Raw genomic sequence first — 26,330 nt, forward strand, 5'->3', positions numbered from 1 at the left:
CCATGTAGTTTCACCTTAATTTTGATTTAGCTTCACTAGACTTAAACCTGAGTGAAGTAGAGTGAATCCAATTGCTGTTGGCGACACCGGTGGCCATTAAGTGAACTACAGCCAGCAATTTATTGCTGGTGTTCAAACCATAGACTAAAATATAAGGACATAGTATCTGTGACGTCACCCATAGGTTTCTAAACGCTGCAAAAAAAGCTACAAGTAGGCACGGCTAACCGTTGCCATTTTGTTCGCGTGTCATCGCACCCACGGCGGGATACCAAACAAGGTCAAAGAGGTAGGGAGTGATTGGAGCTACAGACACTTGCTGGCATTTTGCTTGGACCTGACTTAGACAGACTTTACTTTGGGAAAACACTTTAATACTTTATTACCTGCGACTCTTTTGTGTTCTGACCACATGTGCTAGGCTGTACGCTATATCAATAAAGTGTTTAGACTATTAAAAACACTACCAAAATACATTGAGCCATTAAACATTGTTCATGATGATGTTTTTCTACAAGAACAAGAGTGCTTTACAGGTCTAAAGAATAAATAAATTATAAATAATCTTAAATAAGACCAATGCATTTATAGAGATGGTAATTTCACTTACCTTGGAAATGGAGGCCACGTGAATGGTTTGTGAGCACAATGAAGTGCACACAGCATGCTAAATCATCTGATTATTGTAGGAAATAATTCCAAAAAGCAACTGACTGTGTAAAGCCACTTGAAACAACACAAAAATACGATGTACATGCCGAGTTCAGCAGCTAATCTGCCGGAATCAGCTGAGGTAAAGTGACGGCGACCATCGGGACCTAGCTGTCACTCAAGTGGCCACGCCCTTAATTATGCAGACTTAACCTAATATAAAGGAAACGGAGGAGGTATAAAAAAAATTCACTCCTCTCACAGTTGTCAGGAAGGGTAATATTAACTGTATTAACCAAAATTGTTCTTTGTAACAGGCTGTAAACACCCTTTTTCCTGATGTAAAGTTGGTCATTCTGACAGTCGGCTCAATTGGAATTTGCTCCATATGGAGCCAGGACTAGTGGAATTTCGATGATTAGCAGTTTTAGTTACTTCCGTATTGGCTTTCCAAGGTAGAGCGGGAGGTTGCCACTTGGTTGAAACTCATGCACATGTTATGTCCAAGACGCTAAACCTAAATCTATGCACACATTTCAAGTTAAAAATATGTTAAAAGCTATTTTATCAAATATCTAGATTAAAGAAAATGGTAGCATGTATTTCCACTGAGCCTATTGATATGACCATTGTGACATGGATATGTTTGCAATTCACCAGCTTAATGTTGTAGTTTTAGATGCTTGTTTCCAAGAGGAGGAATATACCTGAATGTACCCCAAAACACAAAGAAACTGGACTGTAGACAGTGCTCTATTCAAATCACACAAAATTTATTGTTTTTAATTAGCCCTTTGGGAGGAGATGATTCTAAGCATTCAGAGTTAGTGCATCATAAAACAGGCACACAAGATCAACAGCCTCACCCCAAAAATCCCTCAAAACAGAGCGAAAGGCAACAGTTTGTGCTCCGTTCATCGGAAAATGGGGATGGTGTGAAGAGTAGTCTCTGTTTTCAACACACAACCACAATCCTTGACAATTAACTTCAATTAGTATGTTTGTTTTAAACCGGCTTGACTTAATTTCACACTAAATTCAGTCAGATTATTTAAATAAACACATACACTGTAATCACTGGACAATCACTAAAAGTTTCCTTTTACTCCTTTAAGCTACAATGACTGTTTGGGCAATGTTTTTTTCCTTCTGGATATTAGTTTTCATATAAAGTGTCACAAGATCTACAAATAGCTGCTTTTTTAACAGTAAAAACGGTACAAAAGACTTCTGGGATGTAAACCATAGGCAGTTTGGTGACTATGTATGTAGGTCTTAAATGCTAATTACATTAGCAATACTTCTCTCTTTAGTACTTTCAGAAGATCAGATGTTTAAAAACATGGGCTTAAGTAAAATGATGGATATTATATGATGTAGAATATGGACTAGGTTCAGATTTCCATCAGTTGATGCCCAAACTGCTGTCGTAGCTTCCCTTTTTTTGTGAAAAATTGACATTATCAAAAATGATAAACACATTCTATTTATATTCACTTCTGTGAAACCAAATTATTTCCTGCATAATTTTTATTCACTCTATTTTTGGTTATTTGTTAGCATCTTTGTCTTTGACCAATTTGTTTGGATGAGAAATACTTAAGAAGTGATTTAATGCGAACTTTAACCAATTCAATTTCAAATTGATTTATTAACCAAATTCCCTCTGTATCCTTTGAAATATAATAAATCTATAGTGCGTTCCTGCACAGAATAAACCCTTTCAAGGCTAGACAAAAGCTGCCTTCTGGCCACATTTCGTACATTTGATCGGGTCTAAACTCTTCCTTTTCATCCAGTGAGATGTTCTAGTGTGTACAACAGTGTGGAGCTGGTTTTTCTAGAGATGGTCTGGTCAAACCTGATTAAATGTTCAGTTGTGTTAGTTGGTCTTTGTGGTGACGCTGTCAAGGCAGTCTTGGTTTTGGTTGTTGGAACTCTCCTGCTCTAGTTTGAGAAGCGGGATGATGTCTTCATCCTTAGATCCCGCTTCCTCCTCCCGCCGGGCAAATTGTCAGTCTTTGTGCGCATGACCCTGTGGGGAGATGCTGAAAACCCGGATCCGTAGATGAGAGGCGATTTGCAGACATACGGCTGTGCAGTAACGCACCAGATCCACCAGCGACAGCACCTAAACATTATATCATTTAAGGAGAGACGGATTCATTTAGTTTCACACAGATGCTATTTGCTTAAAAAAAATGCAATAGTCAAAAATACTTTTAGAGCTGCACAATATTGATGATACGGTGATATGACTTGGTGTAATGTCAATTTATTGATTTCTTTATTATAATTTTTTTAACAATATATTTATAAAGTTTGCATATTATTACAGGTTACACAGTATATTACAATCATGTAAGCAAAGCAAACATTTTACATCCCAATTTCAGCCTTTGATAATAATGTTATTAATATTATTAATCCATTAATAATAATAATAACATGAAAATACAATAAATAAAAATAAAATAATAATACATAAAGTAGTAATAATATAAAAACTATTTTATTGTAAGGACAATTTTTTGGGAAAAGATACTTAAATGAATTAAAGTTTGTTTTCCAAGACCGTAAGGGAGATAATGATATTACCCTACTCACTCAGAGCTTGTTGTAGCAGGTTACCAACACTAAAACATAACGTATTCAATAACATAATGTCAATTACATTTATAAAACGCATAGTTCTGGTCTTTTATTTTTATTGGTTGACCCTTGTTCCAAGTGATTATAAATTGCTCTAAAAACATACACCCGTAACCTTATTACATCTCTAGCAGCTCTTCATCTGTGTGTCGCCACATTTCTATACATTTTGTGTAAATGTTTATTTATTTACTGAAATATGAGTGACCCTATTTAGTTTCAACACGATGCATTGTAAGTGGAGAGGCTTTGGAAAAGATGTTTCAGAGATTCTTAATTATTATCTAGCTTTCTGGAATACATTTATTTCACCTTGTATTTCACCTGCAACAACTACTATGTGAAGTCATGTTTGGTCAATAACTTCTGAATATATAATTCTACAATCACCTGATGTGGTTTCCTTGCATTAAAGACCTGTAAATGGCAAATTAACCTGCTACTGCAACTGTTTCAGTATAGTAGTAAATTAAATATGAAATAAATGTGGATAATGTTGTAAGCTAATTGACAGAGCACATAACTAAGCAACATAACTGTCCATTAATGAGGTATGTGCCAATGCTTGCAAACTCTTCTGTTACGCACTCTAAAGTACAGACTTTTTTTTACAAAAAAAGAAAAGTGCATACTTTTAGGACATAGTATAAGCAGGCGAATTGAGACAAAACAATGGATTGCAAAAGATTTTGTCAGGAATAACTTGTCGACAGGAATAAATATACCTCAGATGTGCATTATTTTGTATTAATTCAACAGACGAGAATGAATTATTTAGCTTTTGGTAGTTACTACTAGGGATGTAACGGTTCACTGTGAGTCGGTTGAAAATCGATTCAAATATGTGACAATTCAAATCGATGCAAATGTTGAATGAATCGTGATATATTTTTGAACAGAGGTGCAACAGGTGCTACCTGCACATCAGTGGTTAGAAAGAGGTGGGGGAGCAGAGTTAAAAGACAACGATAAAGTCTAAGTGCACCAGACAAAAATTTGTTTCAAATAATTTTGTTAAAAAATCCTGAGATTAATATCGTGAATCGTGAGATTGGTAAATCGTTACTTCCCTAGTTACCACACTTTCAAGATTTGTCAGGTTTTTGTCCTCCAAACAGCTCCTTTGTGTAGTATTAGTTTCTTACACATCCAAAGCGTTCTTTTTGTTTTGATGATATTTTTGACAACTGTAGGTTATAAAATAACTGAAATAATTTAGCGCAGTGAAATGGAACTGTAATACGGTAAAGATATGCCTGTAACTACTTTAGCTGTCTTAAAATCTTAAAATAACCGCAAACATTAGAATGGTTATCAGGCAAAAATAAAAAAAGTTAAAACAATATTCAAACACCCATCCTATTTTGTAAATTTTCAAAACTAAACAACACGGTAGAATGTTTACGAAAGTTAAAATTGCAAATTATAATTGGTGAATTATACCAATTATATGCAACGCCATTATGGATTGCTTACGTAATCGGGTTTTTTAATCTAAATACATAATCCAGATTACACACGATCAGTCACTACCCCGCAGTGCTCACCATATATGATCAAGTCTAGATGGGATACATCCACAGATACTCACATCAATATAGTTCTTTTTTTTTAAATATATATTTTAAAATTGCCGTAAGGGCTGGGGTAGGAATAGACGTTAATAAAATATAATTTTACAAATAAGTCTTGTTAAAATTACAGTTTTTAGTTTACTGTTTAGTTTGGGGCTAGAGTGCATGTAATAAAATACAATTAATAGGTCATTTAATACAACTAAAGCTACGGTCACCCTACACTTTTCACCCTATAGATGAATTACCATGTTTGTAAACATTCAGGATGCACGCGCAGAAAGGTGGCAGAAAAAAAATGGGAGCGCTAGCATTTACAGCAAGGGAATGACAACCAGTGCGGTGCAGTTTGTTGTTGTCTTAAAAATAAGTTATATTGATTACATATTATTTATATATATATATATATATATATATATATATATATATATATATATATATATATATATATATATATATATATATATATATATATATTATTTGCATAATGCTTTTAGCGTATTATAACAGCTTGTCATCCAGTAATAAGCACATTAATTCGGCAAAATGAACGTTAAAGTAAGCGGCGTTCATCTGACAGGTCTATTTGCTGTAGCACCCTCTCAATGAATATTGGATAAGACAAAATATCCAAGCATCCAGCCCCAAACATACTATCTCATTGAAGCTGCAAGTGATTTTACAAGAGAGAAGTTAAAGGCCTACAAGTCTTTGAATGCCAACAGTTTTGTTCTGTGTGGTCATGTGCAAGAAATAATGCTCCGTGATTACCAGCTTCAAATATTCATAGTGCTAAAAAGGGTTCTGCCTAGACGTTCTGCCTAGCCAAAGACAAGGAAAAAAGACCGAGCTATACAAGACCTGGGTAATTAATCATCAACAATCGAAACGACTGCATTCTGACAGCGAATTGCACCTGTACGGCAGGGTATGTGAACTTACACAGAGGTAAAGTTGGTTTTATATTCGCACATTCAGACTTTTTTCTTAATATTATAATTTCAAAAAAGTATTATTTGCAAACTCTAAATAGCGAAATCATATTAGCAGTCAATGACTATCAAAGTACAACATTCTTCACAGTCAAATAAACAGTGTTAGTGTTGTTTTTAAGTTAAACTTGAAGGTTATTTCAGACCGAATATTCAAAGTGCCATGGTCAACAATATAGGGAGTGTGTCACAAGTTGTCACTGAATGAATGTGTGAATATAAAACCAAGTTTACCTTAATATCTTACACTTTCACGTTTCATTCTAAGCATTCAGTGTCCGCAGTTTAATTAACCATATGTAACTGTTTTTGCTGAAATCATTGCTGCAATCAAAAATAAGTAATGTGTATGATTCAGCATAGTGTAAACTTGCCTGATATAAAATGAGGACTGCAGAGTCCAGCGTTTTTAATTAGGTCGTCTCTTAATTCAGGTCCCTTTTAACTAAAGACGTCTGCGGTTGGCATTAAAAGCAGTGTGGTGTACGGTAAAAATTACGTTTTCTATTTTTGGACTCGAATTTGGCATCCTACCGCACAACATGACATGTTTGCTATTGCAACCCGTCTTTTTTTGCAACCGGTAACCCATTTGGTGTCATGTGTGAAGTTGGTTGGTAATTTGTCTATAGGCTTTTATTCATACGCATGTGAATGCAACATGACCTCTCTGCACAGGTATGTATAATATGGAGCAATCGCTCTCTTTTTTAATGTCTAATCATCCTGTTTAATCTTGCCTCTTTTTGCATCGCCATATGACAGAATTTCACATGCTCAAACTCTAATGTAACTGTGGTTTAATTTTTGTAAACTACTGGCCGCAGCTGTATCTCTTCTAGCAACAACTAGCATACATCACAGAAAAAGTAAACATCAAAATGTCATTAACGGTCATGACTCACCATAGCGATCCAAAGCACGATATGTTCATCAATGTAGCTGTTGAAATACTGGTTAAGGAAGAGCAGTCCAGGACCGATGAAAGCTGTGTCTTGAAGATGAAGCTCACTCTTGGTCATGTGGGCCACCTGTAGAACAAAACGGACCTTGAAATACACCCTGACGCACTGTGGATGGTTCACATCTACCAATGCCAAATGATGAGTCTGACTAGATTTTAGGCTTCAGCATCACTCACCACTAGCTTATTTGAGATCTTGGCGATCACCATGCCAAACGTGAGAACATATAGGCAAGGATGGTGCTCGAAAAGGTGACTGGACGACTTTTTAAAGATGATAAAAGCCAGTGTGAGAATGAGTCCGATGTGGAGACCAGGAGTCAAAACACTGGTGTCCTGAAGAAGAAGAAGAAGAAGAAGAAGAGGTATACCTGTTATTCTACATGGACCACTTTCTTTTTTGCATTGCATTACATTCATTTTTGCAATGGACTGGTCGTATGAAGAACTTGCAAAGCAAGCTATGGCATTAACAAGCGTAAACTTAAAAAACAAGCTGTTTTCCAATCAATTTAGCACTTCAGGCTTTTTATTTTTCAGTCTAATGTGAAAAAAACATCCAAAATATACTCAAGTGTTTCTTTTGCCATGCATTATCAATTTGTCCCTATAGATTCAATTACAATCCAATGGAGGACCAGAAGTGCTGGTTAGAAATAAAATGATGAATCAAATTAGCAATCTGATAACTGAAGCATAAAAATGTATGTAAATAAATCACATTGAAATGGACAAATAAATAGACTTATTTAAATGTCTAATTAAATTGCTTTAAATGTCACCTAATAAAGCACCTAATAAATGTTTTTTAAATCTATTTCAAATATATGAATACATAGACAATTTTATTTAGTTCATGTTTTAAAACAGATTAATCAAACAGTAAAAATGTATAATCATTTTAAAAAGCTTTTTAAAAAGGCCCCTGGAAAAGGCTTTTCCCTTTCTTTTTGCCACTCCACCTACAACTGGTGTGTAGTGAGCGCACTGGTGCCGTTTTCCTGTGGCATTATCCAAGTGGATGCTGCACACTGGTGGTGGTGTAGAGAGACCCCCTCATGATTGTGAAGCGCTTTGTGTGTATGGCCACATACATTATATTACATTTACATTACACTTGATTTTCTTTTTCTTTTGCCACATGTTTTTGTCAAGTTGAAAATAAAGATAAAGTTTTAAAAAATGCCATTGGACAGTCTACACATGGGAGCCTCAAGTTGAGCTAAACCCTCTCTCACTTGTAAATGAAACGAGCACAAAACAATTACTTTTTTACTGTTTGATTAATTAGCATTATAAACTGTCAATAAACAATTATAAAATACAGTAAATGAAGTTATACAATAAAATGTATTTATACTTTTAAAACATTTATATTTACAAGCATTGTTTTATTACTTTATTAAATTATATTTGAAAACACAATTTAAATAAACATATTTATTTGTCCATTTAAATTGTGGCTTATTTTTATACAATTTTATGCTTCAATTATTCAATTGATCCTTTGATTCTTTGTTTTATTTCTAACTGGCACTCCTGGTCCTCCATGCAATACATTTTAGAGGCAGTTTCTAAAAATAAGATTCTCCTGCACTCTATATACTACGAAGGTATATTGAAATAAATAAACAAACTAAAACTAAGGAGATATATTTGATTTTTTTTACACCTGCCAGTCATGTATGTTGTGGGTTACTGTACTAAGTTACTGTACTTTGCTGCATAAATCTTCTCTTCAGCGGAAATGTTTTATTCTCATCTATATTCTGAACGTTCATATACCATATGCCTAATTGTATATACAATTCTATTCTTCAATTTTTTTTGTTTTTGTTTATGGCTGTTAACACATATTTACTTTCCAAATGATAGAGATGATAAAAACCATAATATGTCACTAACTACAATTTTGAACTTGACTTTCATGTTGTGATTCAATGTTTTCCTTTATGTTTCCAATATGCTTTCATTGTGTTTAATGTATTCAGTTTTCATGTGCAAGTGTGTGTGTGCAAAATTGCTCATATATTTAGTGAATGCATCATGTGCATGTTTAAACATTATCTTAAAACACTTGACAACTTTTTAAGTTACTAAGAGATAGTGATTCCAAAAGCAAACAATCACCAGAGGAAATACAGTATGGTCATAATTGTATATTTGAAGAGTTCAGATGCAAGTGCTATCTAGAGTTTTCTTCCACAATGCGCATTTCTCTCTGCCTCTTATGCTTATGTTCAGTTCTTTCATGTTAAAATTGATGAAAATAACCTACTCTTTATCATAAAAGTGAAATTACTGAATCAAGACATCGGTGTCTGAGAAAAATGCTTTTTTTATAAGAAAATTTCATATGGCACCTAGAGCTTTTTTTGCATCTGAACTTTTCATTTTGAGTTGTTTAACCCTATTCCTCTGCTGTGTCTTGTCTGAAGAAAAGCAACTGCTTTATAGAGTATAGACTTACTGCAACAGTTGAGCCGTTTTTGCCGACGCCACCGTTCATAATAACAAAGAAGTAGTTATAGGTTGAATAGAGGAATCCGCCGATGATACCAAGAATAGGAAAGGTTTGCAAATTCACACCAAGAACTGGCACCTGAAAAAAAGAATGAGGATGGCAATCACTTAATTTGACAATAGCCGTTATTTTGTGTCTCATGAGCATGGGATGCTGGGAAAGGAGCGGGGCTGAAGCTGTGAGCATGCTAAACAAAATGGGCAAGTTAGAAATGTCATCTGCTTTCTTTTTTTTTTTTTTTTTTTGCAAGATCATGTCTGTAGGTGGAGACTGATAGCCGTGGTTGCAGCTTTTACTGTACCTATATTTACCTGTTCTTAGACTGTTTGTCCTCAGAGAGGAGGCAGAGAGTAAAAGACAGAAGGTCTGCTTAAAGAACACAGACTTTTTACAGATTTTCTTTTACTAAATAAATTATACTACAGTCTGCGAAACCCTTTTAAATAAATTACCTGACACCATGTGTACACTGGAAGTGCCAGATTATATGTCCGTTCGTAAATGACATTATATTATATAACTGACATTATATTATATCATATTATATTGTCTTATATTATATTGTTTTAATATTTTATTATTAATAATAATTATGATAAATTATAATGTATCAATTTTTTACCTAAAAGTTTTGTTATTAGTATTTTGAATAAACATGTAAATGGACACAAACTGAAATCTACAATTATTATTTTTATTATCATTATATTTTGAATAAACCTGTAAATAAAACTGTTAATGAAAAAATGAACATATACAATTTTACATAAACTTAATATAAATGTAGAAATATTGTAGTGTATTATTATTGTTAGTATTGTGAATAAACATGTAAAAAAATAAATAACAATATAATTAAAAAATAGAAAAGTTAAGCGAATAAAAATGAGTAAAAATAAACGTTTAACCTATATTATTATTATTATTATTATAATCAGGGTTGTTTCAGTTAAACATATTTTAAAAAACTACTGCAGCTCAAGTGAAGGACTTTGTGATTGGCCACAGTAGACTCTTCCAGTGTAGTCAGGGATTATAATGAGGATGAAGTCATGAACGTTATGAATAAGGCGCAGCAAATCTGTATTGAAAAAACATACCCTCATTTCCCAAAAGCTCACTCCTGTAAATGCTGTCAACAAATACATGATTATAATAGCAATCTGGACCTCTGTCACGTCAACCCTGCAGAAACAGTGACAAAATACAGTAGCATTAAAAAACAACCCATACAGACAGTTCAATAAATTAAGTCAAATATACTGTCAACAGATGCACTCACAGTCCGAAGCGGAGCGTTCCAGACACGTATGTCTGCCAGTGTGCGCAGAAGAACATGAACATGCCCACAAAGCCACAAAAAAACATCCAGTTAGGATACGCGCCGATCCCACAGCATATACACGTTCCCACTGCAACAAATACTACAAGAGCAGTCAAGTTAGAGCGATGGAAATACACATTAGCAGAGGTAAATAAACGAATGGCAAAATCTGGTGCTAATCTGAGTTAAAATTGAGTTAGATTAGTGTGAAATTGAACAGTAAGTGTGCTGCGTGACGTGTCCTCCAAACTGCTTTGTTTTCCCCCCGAGCCAAGTGTATTTTTGTAAGTTGTTGTTAATGGAAGCACCATGCTTTTTAGAACGCCCGCAGCATAGCGAGGCGCTAAATGTCTGATTTACGCCAATCGCTTAGCTTTTCTTTTTTTTTTTTTACATTTTCATAAATTGCAAAATCTGGTGTTTAAAAACATTATTGTGAACAGTAAGTGTGTGTGTGTCCACCAAACAGTGTATTTTTTTTTAGTTATTGTCAGTCTCAAATACAGTAGGGCTGTTGTGCTAGATGACTTGATATTTCCCACCTTGTATCACCGTGTAATTTTTGTGTGTTAAACGCATCAGTTAAGTGTAGTCTATGTTTTACAATTGACATTTATGTGAAATGCCTGGTGGTTTAACTCCCAAAATCACTTTCAATTGTTTTTGAACTACTCCGTTTGTCCACAAGGTGTCAGTACTGAAAATAAAACAGGTGGCAAAAGAACTATAATACTACTGAAGACCAAACATCAACAAGTGCATGTGATTGAAATATACCCACAATTCTATATTAAAAGATGTAATATGATTGGAAATTCAGAAATAAAACGGCAGACACTGGACAAGGATAAACCTTCCTACTTTGGGCTTAAATATAAGCAATAGTAATGCCGATGTTAATATTAAAAACACTTAATAATACGTGCCAAATCTAATTAATGAAAGACCATTTGGCAGTTTTTACCTGTAGAAACTGCATCACAGCCATGGTCAAAGAGCTCTCCTAGAGCTGAGCTGCTATTGGTCCGTCTGGCCTGTTTTCCATCAATGGCATCCAGTGATTGGTAGATGAAGAGGCCTAAGGCGCTGAGAAAGAAAGCCCAACCTGGAACCTAAAAATGGTAGATCTGAATGAAAACTGGTACACAGACATTGATCAAGTGTAACTTCTTGTTGTTAAGTGTGATGTCACGCGAAGCGGCCTCCGGGTCCAAGCACTCTATTCAACTGAATGGGGAGACTCATGAAATGGTAATAATAAACGTTTACAAAGCGATTTAATGCTTTCGAAAATCACGATCGCAGTATATATGTCCATGCCTAATATCTGATGGCCAGAAAGTGATTAATTTTTTATAAATTGTTACATTTTTGGTATTTGTTATGCAGCAAACCCAGAGATTGTTGTGTACACTATGATTTTATATAAAATTAACTTTAATGTGTGATAGGAATAAAAAGTGATTATGAACGAATGATTTCTCCACTCAAATGAATGGCGGCTTGGACCCGGAAACAGTATACATACATCACAAACATGTCACCACTTAACAAGCAGATAAACCAGATGTTTCTACTGACTTATTATTGTGATGAATTTCAGTCTGAAACAGAATATTGTAATGAGATGTTGGTGGCCATATTAATATTGGCAGATAAGTGTTTTTATGTTATCTGTATCACTCCAATAAGAAAATGAAGTGTCTGATATATAATACATTTTCTCACATGATCTGTATTTTTGTGCATTTTAAGGTTTGTATTATGGCAGTTTGGTTGTGTGTGAGAAAGAGAGAGGTGAGGAAAAGAGGATTTAAGATCTAGAATATTTAAAACATTTTTAAAATAATACTTCAAGAAGTTATAATTGGTAGTCATTGGTTATGTAATCAACCTCAGAAAAATACATATCAATAATTTTATTTCTTGGTCTATATATAGGCTTCGACATATAAAGAATTATCGGTTTCTGCCAAACTGGCATTCCAGCTAAGCAAAACTACTTTTTTGTGTCTGTGAATTAACCTGGACAGTTGAACTTTTCACACCTAACAAAGTCAATCATGCCAATTTTTAACTGATAATTACTTTAATTACTAACAATAATGAAGATCCAGTTCTACTTGTTTGACTACACAAAGGCATTTTTTCCAGATCACGAATCGTTCAATTCGTATTTTCAGAGACACCACTTAAAGGGATGATTCACTAAAATATGAAACTTTACTCACCCATTAAGTGGTTCCAAACCCTAGTGTTTTTTCTTCAATTAAACATAAAAAAAAAAAAATTTTTAAGGAAGCTAAAAACCTGTAAACATTGACTTCTTTGCCTCATGTCCACTGAGTGGTACAGTACAATACGGTACGGTTCGGTAGGGTACGGCTATTCTTTATCAGGCTTGTTTCACCACTGATAAAGGGTAACATTAGTACTTGCTTAAAGTGTACACATCGTGAACTAAAACTTCTGGGTGAGGCTACAGAGCACTGTGCACCAGAACACCCTGACACCGAAACAGTTTCTTACTTCAGGCAATCCATCCCATGAACACTTGATGATAATAATTGCAGAACCAACATAACTACTTGCTATACACCTTTATACACTTTATTTAACAGCACACTTTACATGCCAATTTGCACATAACAGCTGCACATATAACGTTGTAAATAATAATATAGCTAGCTGCACATACAGCTTTCATTTTGTATATTTGCATTCACTACTATTTTTAAAATATACTTATCTGTTTTTTGTCCTGTCTCTGTAATTCTATTGCACTGTTGAAGCTATGTCACGAAAACAAATTGCTGGTATGTGTGAACATACCTGGCAATAAAAGTCTTTCTGATTCTGAAATGCCTTATATACATAACTTATGTATAAGTAAATGTTAATTACTAGCCTTTCTATGAACAGAATTTGATTATAGCTGCAGATTAATAACAATTCGAAATGGCCTACTGTGACGTCTGCGAAATGTTACCAATTACAATTAAAAAATGCGCAAAACATAAATCTACCTTATTTGGTTTCATAAATGATACGAAACATACAGTCAGTACATACCTCTCATTTTTATTCTTCACCAGCACATGTAACGTTAACATCTTGTTAAAAAGTAATTCCGTCATTCTGAGTTCATAATAGTCTAAAAGGCGATGATAATAATTGAACATGGCAGTTTGATTATGTATTGGGTTGCTGAAAGAATCATTTGCTCCTTTGTTTTTTCAGGCTTCTCCTTTGTTTTTCCGCACTTCACTCTCGCTGTGAGAATCCGTACTTCAGTAATCGCATCCATGTATCATGAGCTCAAGTTCGTTATTTCAAATATACACTGGCAGAGAGCGCACGCAACCACTCGCACTTTTACATGGCCTCGTTAACAACAACAGGACACAAGGCAGATACTGTTCTTCTTCTTGGCTTTCTGCTGTTCATCAAAACGAGGTCAAGGTTTGTTTGAGCTTAGGGCGACCATGGCTTATGTGTATATATTATTACGGATTAATTCCTCAGCAGTGTATTTAAAAGTGGCGCTTCCTTTGTTTCATTCTCCTGGCTTGTGCATGCCATAGTGACATTTCTCTGTAAACCAATAGTGTTCAGCTGCGCATCTGGCTCCGCCTTTTAGTACCTTTTTGTTGTGCTACGTACCCTTTGGAAAGGGTGACAAAAAATGGTATGTTATGATTTGCTTTTTAGTATTTGACAGTGGAAACGGGCATAAAAGTGTACTGACCCACACCGTAATGTACTACTCAGTGGAAACGGGCAACTATAGTAGCAAATTTAAGTTACAGGTTTCCAGCTTTCTTCAAAATATCTTCTTTTGTGTTCAACAGGGGGAAAAAAGTCATAGCAGTTTGAAACAAGTAAAGAGTGAGTAAACAGTGACAGAAGTTTTATTTTTGGGTGAACTATTACTTTAAGTTTTCAAGTTTCTTGTGCCAGGAAAGAATATTATCAATTTTAACTTAAACTGTAGATATAGGAAGCTTGTGTTTTTTAATCATGATTCAAAAACATGGCCACAAAAGAGCTGCTGTTTGCTTTAATAGATACCATTATGATTGCTAGAGTATTTTGACTGTTTTAAAAGTAATCTTCAGTCATACAAAAGATTCAAAGGTAACTAAGCCGATTGAGAATAATCAAATCATATAGAAGGAAAGGAGAATGTACTGTAGCTACAAATGTAAAATGACTCAATTCCTAAGAGAAGACTGGCGTAACTGTCTGGCCTAGATTGTTGCCTCCTTGGCTTTAACTCTCAGTTTCTCAGCCTAGTTTCTCATTTTATTATTTATATAACTCTAAAACAATAAAATCGGATTTTTAATTTAAGATTATATTAACTGAAATATATTAGGTATAATAGTATATTAACTGAAATATAGTAGGTAAACAAATGCAATAATAAAGAACGCAAAATACTATATGAAGACATTGTGAAACACTTTATAATGGCTCTTAATCATGACAAAACCCTCATGAAAAGAGAAACTTTCATATCAAGGACAACTTTACTGTGTGTGTTTGTGTCTGATATGGGCAAAAGTCCATGTGGCCTAGTGGGTCGATTTCCCAGAGAGTGAGAGACTACTTACAGACCATCTGCTTTCATTGCACATTCACAAAACTGAACAAATCCCATGTGTACATGTGCGTGCGTGTGTGTGTGTGTGTGTGTGTGTGTGTGTGTGTGTGTGTGTGTGTGTGTGTGAGAGAGAGAGAGAGAGAGAGTGTTATCGCAACTCTTGAAGGCCTTAAATGTTTAAAATGACTCTCGCTGTTGAGTCTGTCACTATGAGTGTGTTTTCTAAATCTGTCAGGTTGTTTTTAGGACAGAACCTGATTTCAGGTCTATGCAGAGACATTACATGATTGATGATGTACAGTATATTTAATATACTGTATATTAGGGGTATCAATCGAGATGTATTCGGTATTGATTAGGGCTGCACAGTATATGGTTTTAGCACCGAAATCACAATATTCACATTGCAGAATGTGGAGTCAGGATTATAGTTGATCAGGACCAGTTCAGATCACGTGAGAATTGTGGACTGGTTTTATTTTTAACCATAATAAAGTGAAAGTTTATCAATTGTGTGTGCATGTGTGTGTTTTTTTGAGTCTTTGTTTAACATTTTAAGCAAGTTTAAATATTTGGGCACAAGAAATTATTATATTTGTGGCTTTAGCAAAGATTAATCATATTGGGTTGTTTATATATTGAAGACTATACAGTTTTATTGTACATTTGATTATTTTATTCTGAAACCTGAATACTGTTACACTCCTTCATTTGTATCATTGCTCTACTGTATTTAACTATGCCGGTATTTTCTTATATTTTATGCAAATGCACTCCTCTAAAAAGTCATCCAAATCAATATAAAATATTAATTCTTTCCAAAATGGAGCTATTATATTTATTCTAGTGAAATATTGTGATATAAATAGGAGAATATCTAATTATGGCAGTGTGTGGTTTATTTTCCCCTAAATATCGACTAGCCCTAGTATCGACCATAATAAATTTTTCATTCTAAAAGGGGTGCTGCAACATAAAAATGACAAACATGATATTTAAAAATAAATCTTACTCATAAACTAAAACGTAAAGCTTTCCAGGAAATCCCTAACACGAACACAGACTGTACATACAAATGTTTTGATTCATGAAATCCAGAGATCCAGCTCACGATTGCAAAAATGTGATTATCTGTGTTCTTCAAGCCATTTTAGGTGTTTTATAAGGCAATGCACATTTATTATGTAATGTCAATCCCCTAATCACTGTAGTGTGTATGGGTGTCCAGATCCAAACAAACGGTTTCAGACTTCATCAGAATCGGCAAAGTAGAACATGGAAGCAGCTTATAGCAGAAAACGCAAGTATTTCTGTGGTCTGGAGGTATTATAATGTTGATGACGACAACATTGCCATAGCCAACTGTGAGATATGTACACTTGTGATTACCTACTGATTCAGGTGCTATTTGTTTTTAAATTCGATAAGTATTTATATATATATATATATATATATATATATATATATATATATATATATATATATATATATATATATATATATATATATATAATATATATTTGTGTGTGTGTGTACTCAAGTCCAAAAGTGAAGAATTAATGTTATTTATTACTTGATTGTTCAAGCTACCTCAGAAGTGCAGACTTGTTGAATGTTAAAATATTGTGAATTAAATAAAAAATAAGGAACATCCTGGATCTTTTTTATGCATTATAGAAGTATCTGAATGCGTTTCGATATCGGTAGATACTCAAAATCAAATGATTTCGACTTGGATTCACTCAGGTTTTTGGGGCACAAAAAACCTGATCGGGACATCCTTAGTAGTGTATAGAATAGGCTACTATTAAAATATGATTTCTGCCTTATTCTGTAAAAGATACTTGTTTAATGAAGGAATTTATTTTTCACTGAGGCTGTAGCTGTAGCTATTGTCAAAAACTGATGCATTTTGAAGGTTTTAAGTGTTCCTTTTTTTTTTTTTAATGCAGTGATGCAATGCATTGGCCAAATAAAAAAAGAGATCCATTGGACTTGCTTTTTACTATGCTGTTAATGTTTCTATATATAGTACATTATTTTGGCCTTGATAATCGCATAGATTGCATTACTGATCATTTACTGTAAAGCATACACTAAATTATTAGTAACAACGCACTAAAAGTGTTTTTTAGTTTTTCAATGTTGGCCCAAATGTGTTGATTTTGAATAAGTCAGAGAAATATTTATATACGTCTCTTCTTAGGTCCTAATTTGGCCTTGGTCCTGTACGTTTGGTGACATTTAAATGCTAGGGGTCGGTAAGAATTTTCAAAATATTTAATGTGGTAAAAATAGTAATGTTGTGAACCTCTGATACAATTTAAAGTAACTTTTATTTGGAAATATTGTAAAATGCATTTTACACCTGTGCCAGCAAAGATGCACTCTCACCACTTTCTTTTCAGTGTCACACAATTTCTCAGAAATCCTTTAATAATGACAATTTGATGCTCAAAAATAATAATAATCAAATAATACTTTGTTTTATTCAATTTTATATATTTTTTGTTCTCATTTTAATATATATTTTAACCTGAATGTTTTACTATAACCAATTTAAAACTCTTGCTGAATGAAAGCATTCATTTATGGAGAAAAGTGTTGATTTTAGTAATATAATATAAAGTATAATATAAGAATGCATGTACAGAATGTTTCAACTTAAATTAAGGTATGTGAGATTTCATATTTAATTTCATAATGTATTATTTGTTTAATGTTAATTGAATGTGAAACACAATACTGCCTCATTAAAATATTCTCACTATATTATATTTTAATAAGGCTATTATTACTTTGGCTGACTTGACCAATTCCTTTAGCCACTGGGTCAAAGTTTGCTCTAAGCCCCCTTTATCTGTGTTCTAGCCTGGCAACAGGTGGGTTAAAGTTGTGCATTCAGCAGCAATCTCCACAACTGCACAGCAATAAACAGAGCAATCTGGACTTTGCCAGTGGACTATAGTCTGTGATTCTGGAAATACGACACAGGGTATGTCCACACACACATATGCATAGAGTGATACGGGGTCACTGTGCACCCAGGAATCAGATAGAGAGGCTCAACAGCTAAAATAACAAGCAGTCCTTGTGATCTGCATGATGTGTATTCAGTCAATAAATTTGATAAAGCAGCTGCTTGTATACAGTGCCCTGAAGGGATAGTTCAACTAAAAATGAACATGCTGTCACTTACTCTGCTTACACTCATTTCTAACTTGTCTTATAATTCTATTTTCCACTAATTGCAGACAAATACATTTTTGAAGTATGTTGGAAGCCATTGACTTTCATTACAATAGATGACAATAGCTACCTCCTCCCAACATTCTTTAAAATATCTTGTCCAGGGTAAAAATAGACTCATAAAGGTTTTGTACGTACTTGAGAGAGATTAAATGAGTTCATTTTCATGTTTGGGTAGACTATCACTAGATATCTACATTCAGAAATACAAGTACAAAAGCTGTTACTGTATCTTTTTACACACGTTTGTGCCTAAAGTGAACGTATAGAGTACAAAAGAGAACATTTTAAACAGGTACCACAACCGTGATAGCTTCTGTACCTGTATTGCTGACAGTGTACCACCTCCATAATGCATTATTTACTCAATAAACTGATAAATATTTACAATATGCGTTACAGTCAGTATCACCGAAAGTGTTGCTGTCCGAAGTGTGATTGTTTATTTTTAACCCTGACGTGGCAGAGCATTTAAATAGAATGAAACACGTCACGCTGTCACTCAAAGTTTTGCTTGTGCCCGAAACTCACCTCCTCTGTAGCCGTGGGGCTGTAATACACGAGAATGACCGTCGTTATTACGTTAATAACCAGTCCGATGGTGGTCAGCGTGTTCGGCGCGACCCACGTTGGAATCTGCTGGACCAGCCAGTTCCAGTATATCTGACAGGGCGGCTCGAAGAGAGATCGCCCGGCCGCGCTGTACTTGTGCTCCTCCAGGCGCTTGAGCTGGACAGCGGACAGGGGCTCCGGACACTCGCACTGGGGCATTATGAGCGCTCTTTTGGCAGGGTTAGTGCACGCTTTTGGTCCAAATAGCCTGGTGTCCACTTAGAAGAAGGCATTAGAATGCGGCGTTTACGTGTGGAGAGTCATTTTGGGTGAGCGGAAACGACAGTCTCCTCCGTTCCTAATAGTTGAAAGCAGATAAACGGAGAGGAGCAGGAAACAGCAGTCCGGAAGAGGACAGAGCCGGGAAATTTGAACAGCTCCGGTGGCGCGTCTCACCGCCAGGGGCGCCGGTTTACTGTCGGTGCTTACAGTACTTAGTTTTGTACCTAAACAACTTTTTATTTATATTAAATATTAATATTATTCATAAAAAAACTTAATTTCAAAGTTTAAAAATATTACATGTAAAGAAAACATACCCAAAACACACTATATAAAAATACTATAGCAATTTGTAGTTGGCCTACAGTATTTCTGAACCAGACTCTAGTGCAGGGGTTCCCAAACTCAGCCCACGACCCCCAAAATAACAGTTTCAGTGACTCGCGACCCCCAATATCCTCTGATGTGGTTATAAATACAGTATATAAACCTTGCACACAACGGCGCACACATACCAATAGGCCCAAGTCCATTCATCATTTTATTTTGCCACTAGGAGATCATCCTCCATGTTAAGTTGTGGCCTGTATTCATTTTTTTGAAGTTGTCAGAAAGGTGAACCTGGTGCCAAAAAAAACTTACATGCTGTGTCTTTAATAAAATGTAATCACCCGAGGGGTCGCAAAAATTGAAAGGCAGATGGCTTTTTATTTAAATACTGTTTTTTTAATTTAATTATTAACTCTATATTTGTTTCTTCTGTAGGTTATGGATAAAATATGGTAATTGTAATAGTTAAAAAAAAAATTATTCGATTTTTAAAAGCAACCCCCCCTCCCATTATTATTATATTAAACATACAAAATATAAACTTTATAACCCGAAACAACATTACGCACGCATATTGACATACAGCTGTTCTGTGTCAGTTGAATTAGTTGACTGTTGAATTTCACATTTTTTAACCAAACTGGTTGAGTTATTAAATAAATAACCCAACAAAGCACCAAATATTTTTATCTCAACTATTGAGTTGAATAATTAAATTAACATTTTCAGAGTGTACAGTTGAAGTCAGAATTATTAGCCCCCCTGAATTATTACACCCGTTTATTTTTTTCCCCCAATTTCTGTTTAACGTAGAGAAGATTTTTTTTCAACACATTTCAAGACATAATAGTTTTAATAACTTATTTCTAATAACTGATTTATTTTATCCTTGCCATGATGACAATAAATAATATTTTACTAGATATTTTTCAAGATACTTCTTTACAGCTTAGAGTGACATTTAAGGCTTAACTAGGTTAATTAGGTTAACTAGGCAGGTTAGGGTAATTAGGCAAGTTATTGAATAATGATGGTTTGTTCTATAAACTATATAAAAAAAAAAAGCTTAAATAATTTTCTAATAATTTGTATAGAAAAAGGTGTTTAAAAAATTAAAAACTGCTTTTATTCTTCCCGAAATATAACAAATAAGACTTTTTCCAGAAGAAAAAATATTATCAGACATACTGTGAAAATTTCCTTGCACTGTTAAACATAATTTGGGAAATATTTGAAAAAGAAAAAAAATTCAAAGAGGGGCTATTAATTCTGACTTCAGCTTTATACAAATCCTCATTTGAATGAATCAAAATTCATTTTAATAAAGACTTTATATCGTTGACCTCACATTTGTTTTGTTACTATCAAATTTATGACATATACCATAGGTTAACCACTGCACGTGTTTTTGGTTAAAAACAACTATTTTTGTTTGCCGCACAAGCATACCAAACTTGTTGTATTTCTTGAAATAGGTGTACCACAACACAGCTATTTTTAATCTTAAATGAATAACAACAAAGAAGCGATCAGATCCTAAATTGCAATCTGCAACAAAATATTGTATAAGTATTTTAAAACAAAAAAGCAACAGTAGTTTTCCCTATAGGGACATTTATTCACCTGTCATGCTAAAATGAACATGTACTCGACAAACACATCGTCTCTATATTTCTCTCTGATGTCTGATCCGACAGTTGCGCAGAACCGATATTGCAAATCTAAGTAATTTTCAATACATTCATGAGAATGAAGAATACATTTTTGGAAAACTCAAAGCAGTCAGGAAAAAAAAGAAAAGAAAATCAGAAACAGCAAACCCCCCTAGACTTGTGCTCAGTTTGGCTCACCCTCATGTTCCACACCCAGAAAGTCATAAATGAAATGCATATACACCATATCTGTACCAGGCTGCTCTATGTCTCTCACAATACAATGTCTATTTGTGATTAAAGCTACAATCCAGTTTACTAAAGTCATGCATCCCATTGGCAATTTTGAAAACGGTGACAGCAACTACAGATCTGAACACAGCATGCCATGGCAACTTTCTGACACATGTGCCATTGTTTGTAGTAGTGACAGGGATTTCTGGTGCAATAATAGGGCGAATCAGTCATCAGTCCGATCCCTTCTTCTCTGACTCAGAGGTCTTAGACTCGTTCATGTATTTATCAATGAGGTGTAAGGGAACGCCTCGCTTCATCAGCTCAAAGAATGTAAAACCTCCTGGAAGAGGGAAAGATGAGGACAGTCAGAGACATGACACTTAAATGATGACATAAAGAAACACAGAATTGTTCTTTACATGTGTATATGCTGCTGCAAGAGGCATTTAGGCAGGTAAAACACATCTCAAAATATCTGAATGTCCTCACATAACAAAATAACCAACCTAGTAATATTTAAAGAAATGCAAGCCAGTTTTCAAGCAGAATAGTTCACAAAACAACTGATTTTTAAATTAACAAAATATAAAGTATTGCTAATTTTCATGCTAGTTAAGCACATCAACACAAAACTACTTTGCTTAGTTTTTGAAATATGCTGCTGAAGGTTCTGAAAAACATTACATTTTAATTAAAATATGCGTAATACTGTTTGGTAACACTTTTTTAAAGGTGTCTTGCGCAAGTTTTATATTCTTACTATTGTTATTACAATTAATTATGCATAGTTACATGTAACTAACCCTAAACATTCCCAGCAAACTGTATAATAAGTGCATGTTATTAATTAATATTACTCTGTAGTTAAATAAATTGTTACACTATAACAAGGACACAATAAAATAAGCTGTAACCCATTATTTTACAGTGTTCTTCCTACATGTAACAAGTATTTAAAATAATAACCATCCTTTATGCATAATTACAGGCAATAGCCCAGAAACAAATTTGTACCCTACTAATATCAATTGCATGTACAATTACACTATAACCAGAATTTTTGTCATATACAATGTAACCATTCGTGTATATATACATTTGCAAAGTTTAGAACATCTACAAATACATGAACTTGAGCTACTTGACAACTTGAATGTTATATTGAATACAGCAAAGTAAGAGCGCCTCGTTAACACATTTTAAGCAACCTCAAGTAAAGAAAAAAGTGTTTCAAATGTCTTTTGTGCCAACTGCTATTACAATTTTAAATACTGGGTTGTAAATCGGGTTAACTGAGTTTTTAATGTGAGTTATGGGATGATATTGATGTCTACAGTCTGTTGCAATATGGGCCGTGTGGCCCAATGGTAGTGGTGAGATGACATTAATCTGGATTTTTCTGTATGCTGTTGCAGATTCTCAGTTTATGCCAGTTCTTGTGGAATAACTACTTGAGTAAAAACAAAAAGGAGCATACAGTAATACAATAAGTATTTTTGAAACTTTATATTTTTTTTGTGACTATCTTTCAAACCAATTTTGTCAGCAAAAGATTGAATTCAAAATTCAGTATTATCGCTTATTTATTTATTTTTTTTTACATAAATGATTGGATTGGAATGATTATGTGATTGGATATTATTTTACTCATCTTTGACTTTATTTTTGTGAAATATGTATGATGTAAACGATGATGTAGTTGAAGTTAAAGATAAATTTCCACTAGTGGACAATAAAGTAAAACACAACCAAATATTATTTAAACAACAATTTAAATAAATTTCACCTCAATAGTCTCAAACTTAAACTCTCTTTAAGTGGCTTTCAATTTCATAAATATATAATTGGTCTATATATTATTAGCTTTTTTTACACTACAATACACTACAAGTGTGCATGCAATACAAGAAGTGCACTTAATTTTGACAAGGATCAGCTTGATATTTTGTAATGAAATGACATTCAGACAATTATAAGAGCAACTTAAGTATTTCCAAAGAGACAGAAAAGGTATTCACAGACAAAGATAAAGAGAGAGAGAAAGAAAGAGAAGGAAATCTTCTGGGAGTACATAACTATCTTATGTTTTGGCAAATTAAATGCTTAACCATATGAATTTGTACAAAATGTAAGATTCTTAAAAGACAAAAACATGACAAAATCATATTAATGAGACTGTGTGAATTCATATGGAGAAGCCCCTGATTCACCAAAACATAAAACAATTACGGAATGCCATGAAACTGTGTTTAAAAATCAGGATAGTTTGTGAGTGTTTGCCAGGTGCAGTGCAAATGATGAGGCAGTGAGTGCAATCATGTTTGTGCAAGCTTTTTCAGCTATCCAGCCGCTCATAACTCATTTCATCGCTGCATGTCATCTTTTCTTATTGAAGCATGTTGAGCTGTGAAGGCAGTTGGTTGAAAGTGCTCTAAATTAAGCTGCATTATGCAATATGATCACAGTTATAAATATACAAAGCACACAGTGGAAGCATCTGCAGAAGGAGTGTTGCTGGGGCAGAGATGCAAGTCTTGACTTTGTTTTGAATCTGACTCCTTGATCTCAAGATAAATTTTTCATTATTTTGAGTGAAATATAAATTAGTAGTTTCTAAAGTGCCCCTATATGCTTTTTTGAACATCACAGTTAATATAGGGTGTAATATAGCAGATTGGGACGGTCTGCACATTTCCAAAATGCACAATAAATGGAGTTATTGACTCTGATTGAGTGAACCGATTCTGGAAAAGAGTTCTTACTAAGTACAATCTTAAACCACAGATACGGCACTTTAAGCTCCATAAATACACTTTTAGATACACCCATAGACTTTCTGACCAATAGTACACAGGAATATGTCAGATCGAAACCGCAAGCTTGTGTGACACATGTTGCTGTGTTCCAAAGTTCAAGCTTGGTGAACTCTGACATGACATTCGGAAATGTGTAATATGGAGCAAACACTCGTTTTATCATAGTGTCCCATCATCTCGTTTTATCCCACACATTTTCACAGCGCCGTATGACAATATTTCGCAGGCTCAAACTCTAGTGTGACCGCTTTAGCCTCTGTATGTTGGAATAAGGTTGCATAATGCCAGCCTATGGTCTTTAAAGGCTGCCTGCAAAGATTGTCTATCTCAACCATCTTTAAAAACAAGTTGTGGCTAAGGCCATGTTGTCTGTGCTGTAAAAGCTAATTCAAGCATGTGATTGTACTTGTAATTCTAAACACAAGGAAGGACACTTAAGACTTCAGCCTCTATAGTTCACTCACTCCCATCCGGGTCACGGCACCAACATCGATTCCTCTGCCATAAAAGGCAGGCACCTTAAATGGATAATTCACCCACAAAATGAAGATTCTGTCATTATTTACTCACCCTTTACTTGTTTTAACCCTTTATGGGTTTCAGTCTTCTGTTAAACAATAAAGAAGGTATTTTGAAAAATGATATTTTGAAAACCTGTAACCATTTACTTCTATAATATTTGTTTGTCCAACTGGAAGTCAATGGTTACAGGTTTTCTTCAAAATACCTTCTTTATTTTTAAATAGAAGAACCCTCAAGTAAGTAAATGATGAGTGAATTTTAATTGGGTGAACTATCACCTTTCACAAAGACGCTAGACATTAGTCACTAGTGTGCTCTTTAAGGTCGCATTAAACAGATTTAGTTACTTGCATAGCTTTCACTGACTGGTTTTTGGCTCTTTTACATAGTAGTTGGAGCTATATTGCACATACTGTAGCCTATAACAGAACACCTTTGTATTTCCATAGTGTTTGCCTGTTATTTGTGCACTTTCAAAAGATTAGGATTCATGGTGAAACTTGATTTTAAAAGCAATGCCATAATTACATATGACTATTTACAAGTACTAAACAACCCCCCAGTCGAACTTCAGTTAAGGTTATGGGTGTTTGATTTCCAACATGTGCTATAAGCAGTAGACAATCACAAAAGACTGGTTGATTTGACCAATCAGGTCTGCTCTCTGAAAGTAGGGGTTTACATAGATCTTGAATGACCAATTTCAGGCACTGTCAGAAAAGAAGCAGTGTACAATATATTATGAGAAATTTTGCATAAATTTAAACCTATAGTATGAGATATTTAGAATAAATTGGCATAATAAGGGCACTTTAACATCAGAAGGTTTACACTCTAGATTTCAAGTCTGTGCAAACTGTGCAACTACAAAATCAGCCTGTATCTGATTTTACTATGTAACAGCCAAGTAATTCATTCACATTAGTTTTCTGTTTGCTTTGAAATCACTACTTGGCTATTAGAAAGTATTACACAAGTATTCTGGGACTCATCATAGTATGTGTGAGCGTGTTGAATGATGGTATTATATTTTTGGACTATTGACATTCAGAATGCATCATATTATTATTTTATTTTATTACCTACACCAAGATAAATGGTTTTACAATTTTTAAAAAGACTTTTGTGGTATAGCCCATTTGTCACAGCATGCAAAGGATATTTAAGCAAACAAACGCTTGAAGTATCACAACATAAAGTAGCATTTCCATTGAAAAAATGCTTGCAAGCCTAGCATAGCACTTCCATTCTAGAGAAGAAAGAGCCTTAGTTAGATTCTGTTGAGAAAATGCAAAAGTTATTTCACATTATTGCAATATATTAAAGTAAAACATTCTGTCAAAAGCATGCACTATATACATTCTATATGGAGCGAACAGTTTTTCCTTAAACTGAGCTCTTAA

The 26,330-nt window shown here is 34.2% G+C and overlaps 2 protein-coding genes across 52 annotated transcripts in view; both read right to left on the bottom strand.

Moving 5' to 3' along the window:
• Nucleotides 1-1,405: 1,405 nt before the first annotated feature.
• On the bottom strand, nt 1,406-19,461 carry chpt1 (choline phosphotransferase 1). The gene is given in 8 exon segments (NM_212624.1): nt 1,406-2,782; nt 6,775-6,900; nt 7,011-7,169; nt 9,304-9,435; nt 10,458-10,542; nt 10,640-10,781; nt 11,646-11,793; nt 19,068-19,461. Coding segments are annotated over 8 exon segments (1,149 nt in total). The 5' UTR covers nt 19,308-19,461; the 3' UTR covers nt 1,406-2,665.
• A 1,832-nt stretch (nt 19,462-21,293) lies between these two features.
• Nucleotides 21,294-26,330, bottom strand: part of mybpc1 (myosin binding protein C1) — a 66,517-nt gene continuing 61,480 nt past the window's right edge. For 50 of the 51 annotated variants that reach the window (XM_087246620.1, XM_087246627.1, XM_087246612.1 and 47 more), the window contains one exon: nt 21,295-21,929. In XM_087246620.1, the coding sequence (XP_087102746.1) occupies nt 21,820-21,929 (110 nt within the window). In that variant the 3' untranslated portion in view covers nt 21,295-21,819. 51 annotated transcript variants of the gene reach the window in all.

Source organism: Danio rerio, chromosome 4 (assembly GCF_052040795.2).
Source record: "Danio rerio strain M-AB ecotype USA chromosome 4, GRCz13ab, whole genome shotgun sequence".
NCBI lineage: Eukaryota > Metazoa > Chordata > Actinopteri > Cypriniformes > Danionidae > Danio > Danio rerio.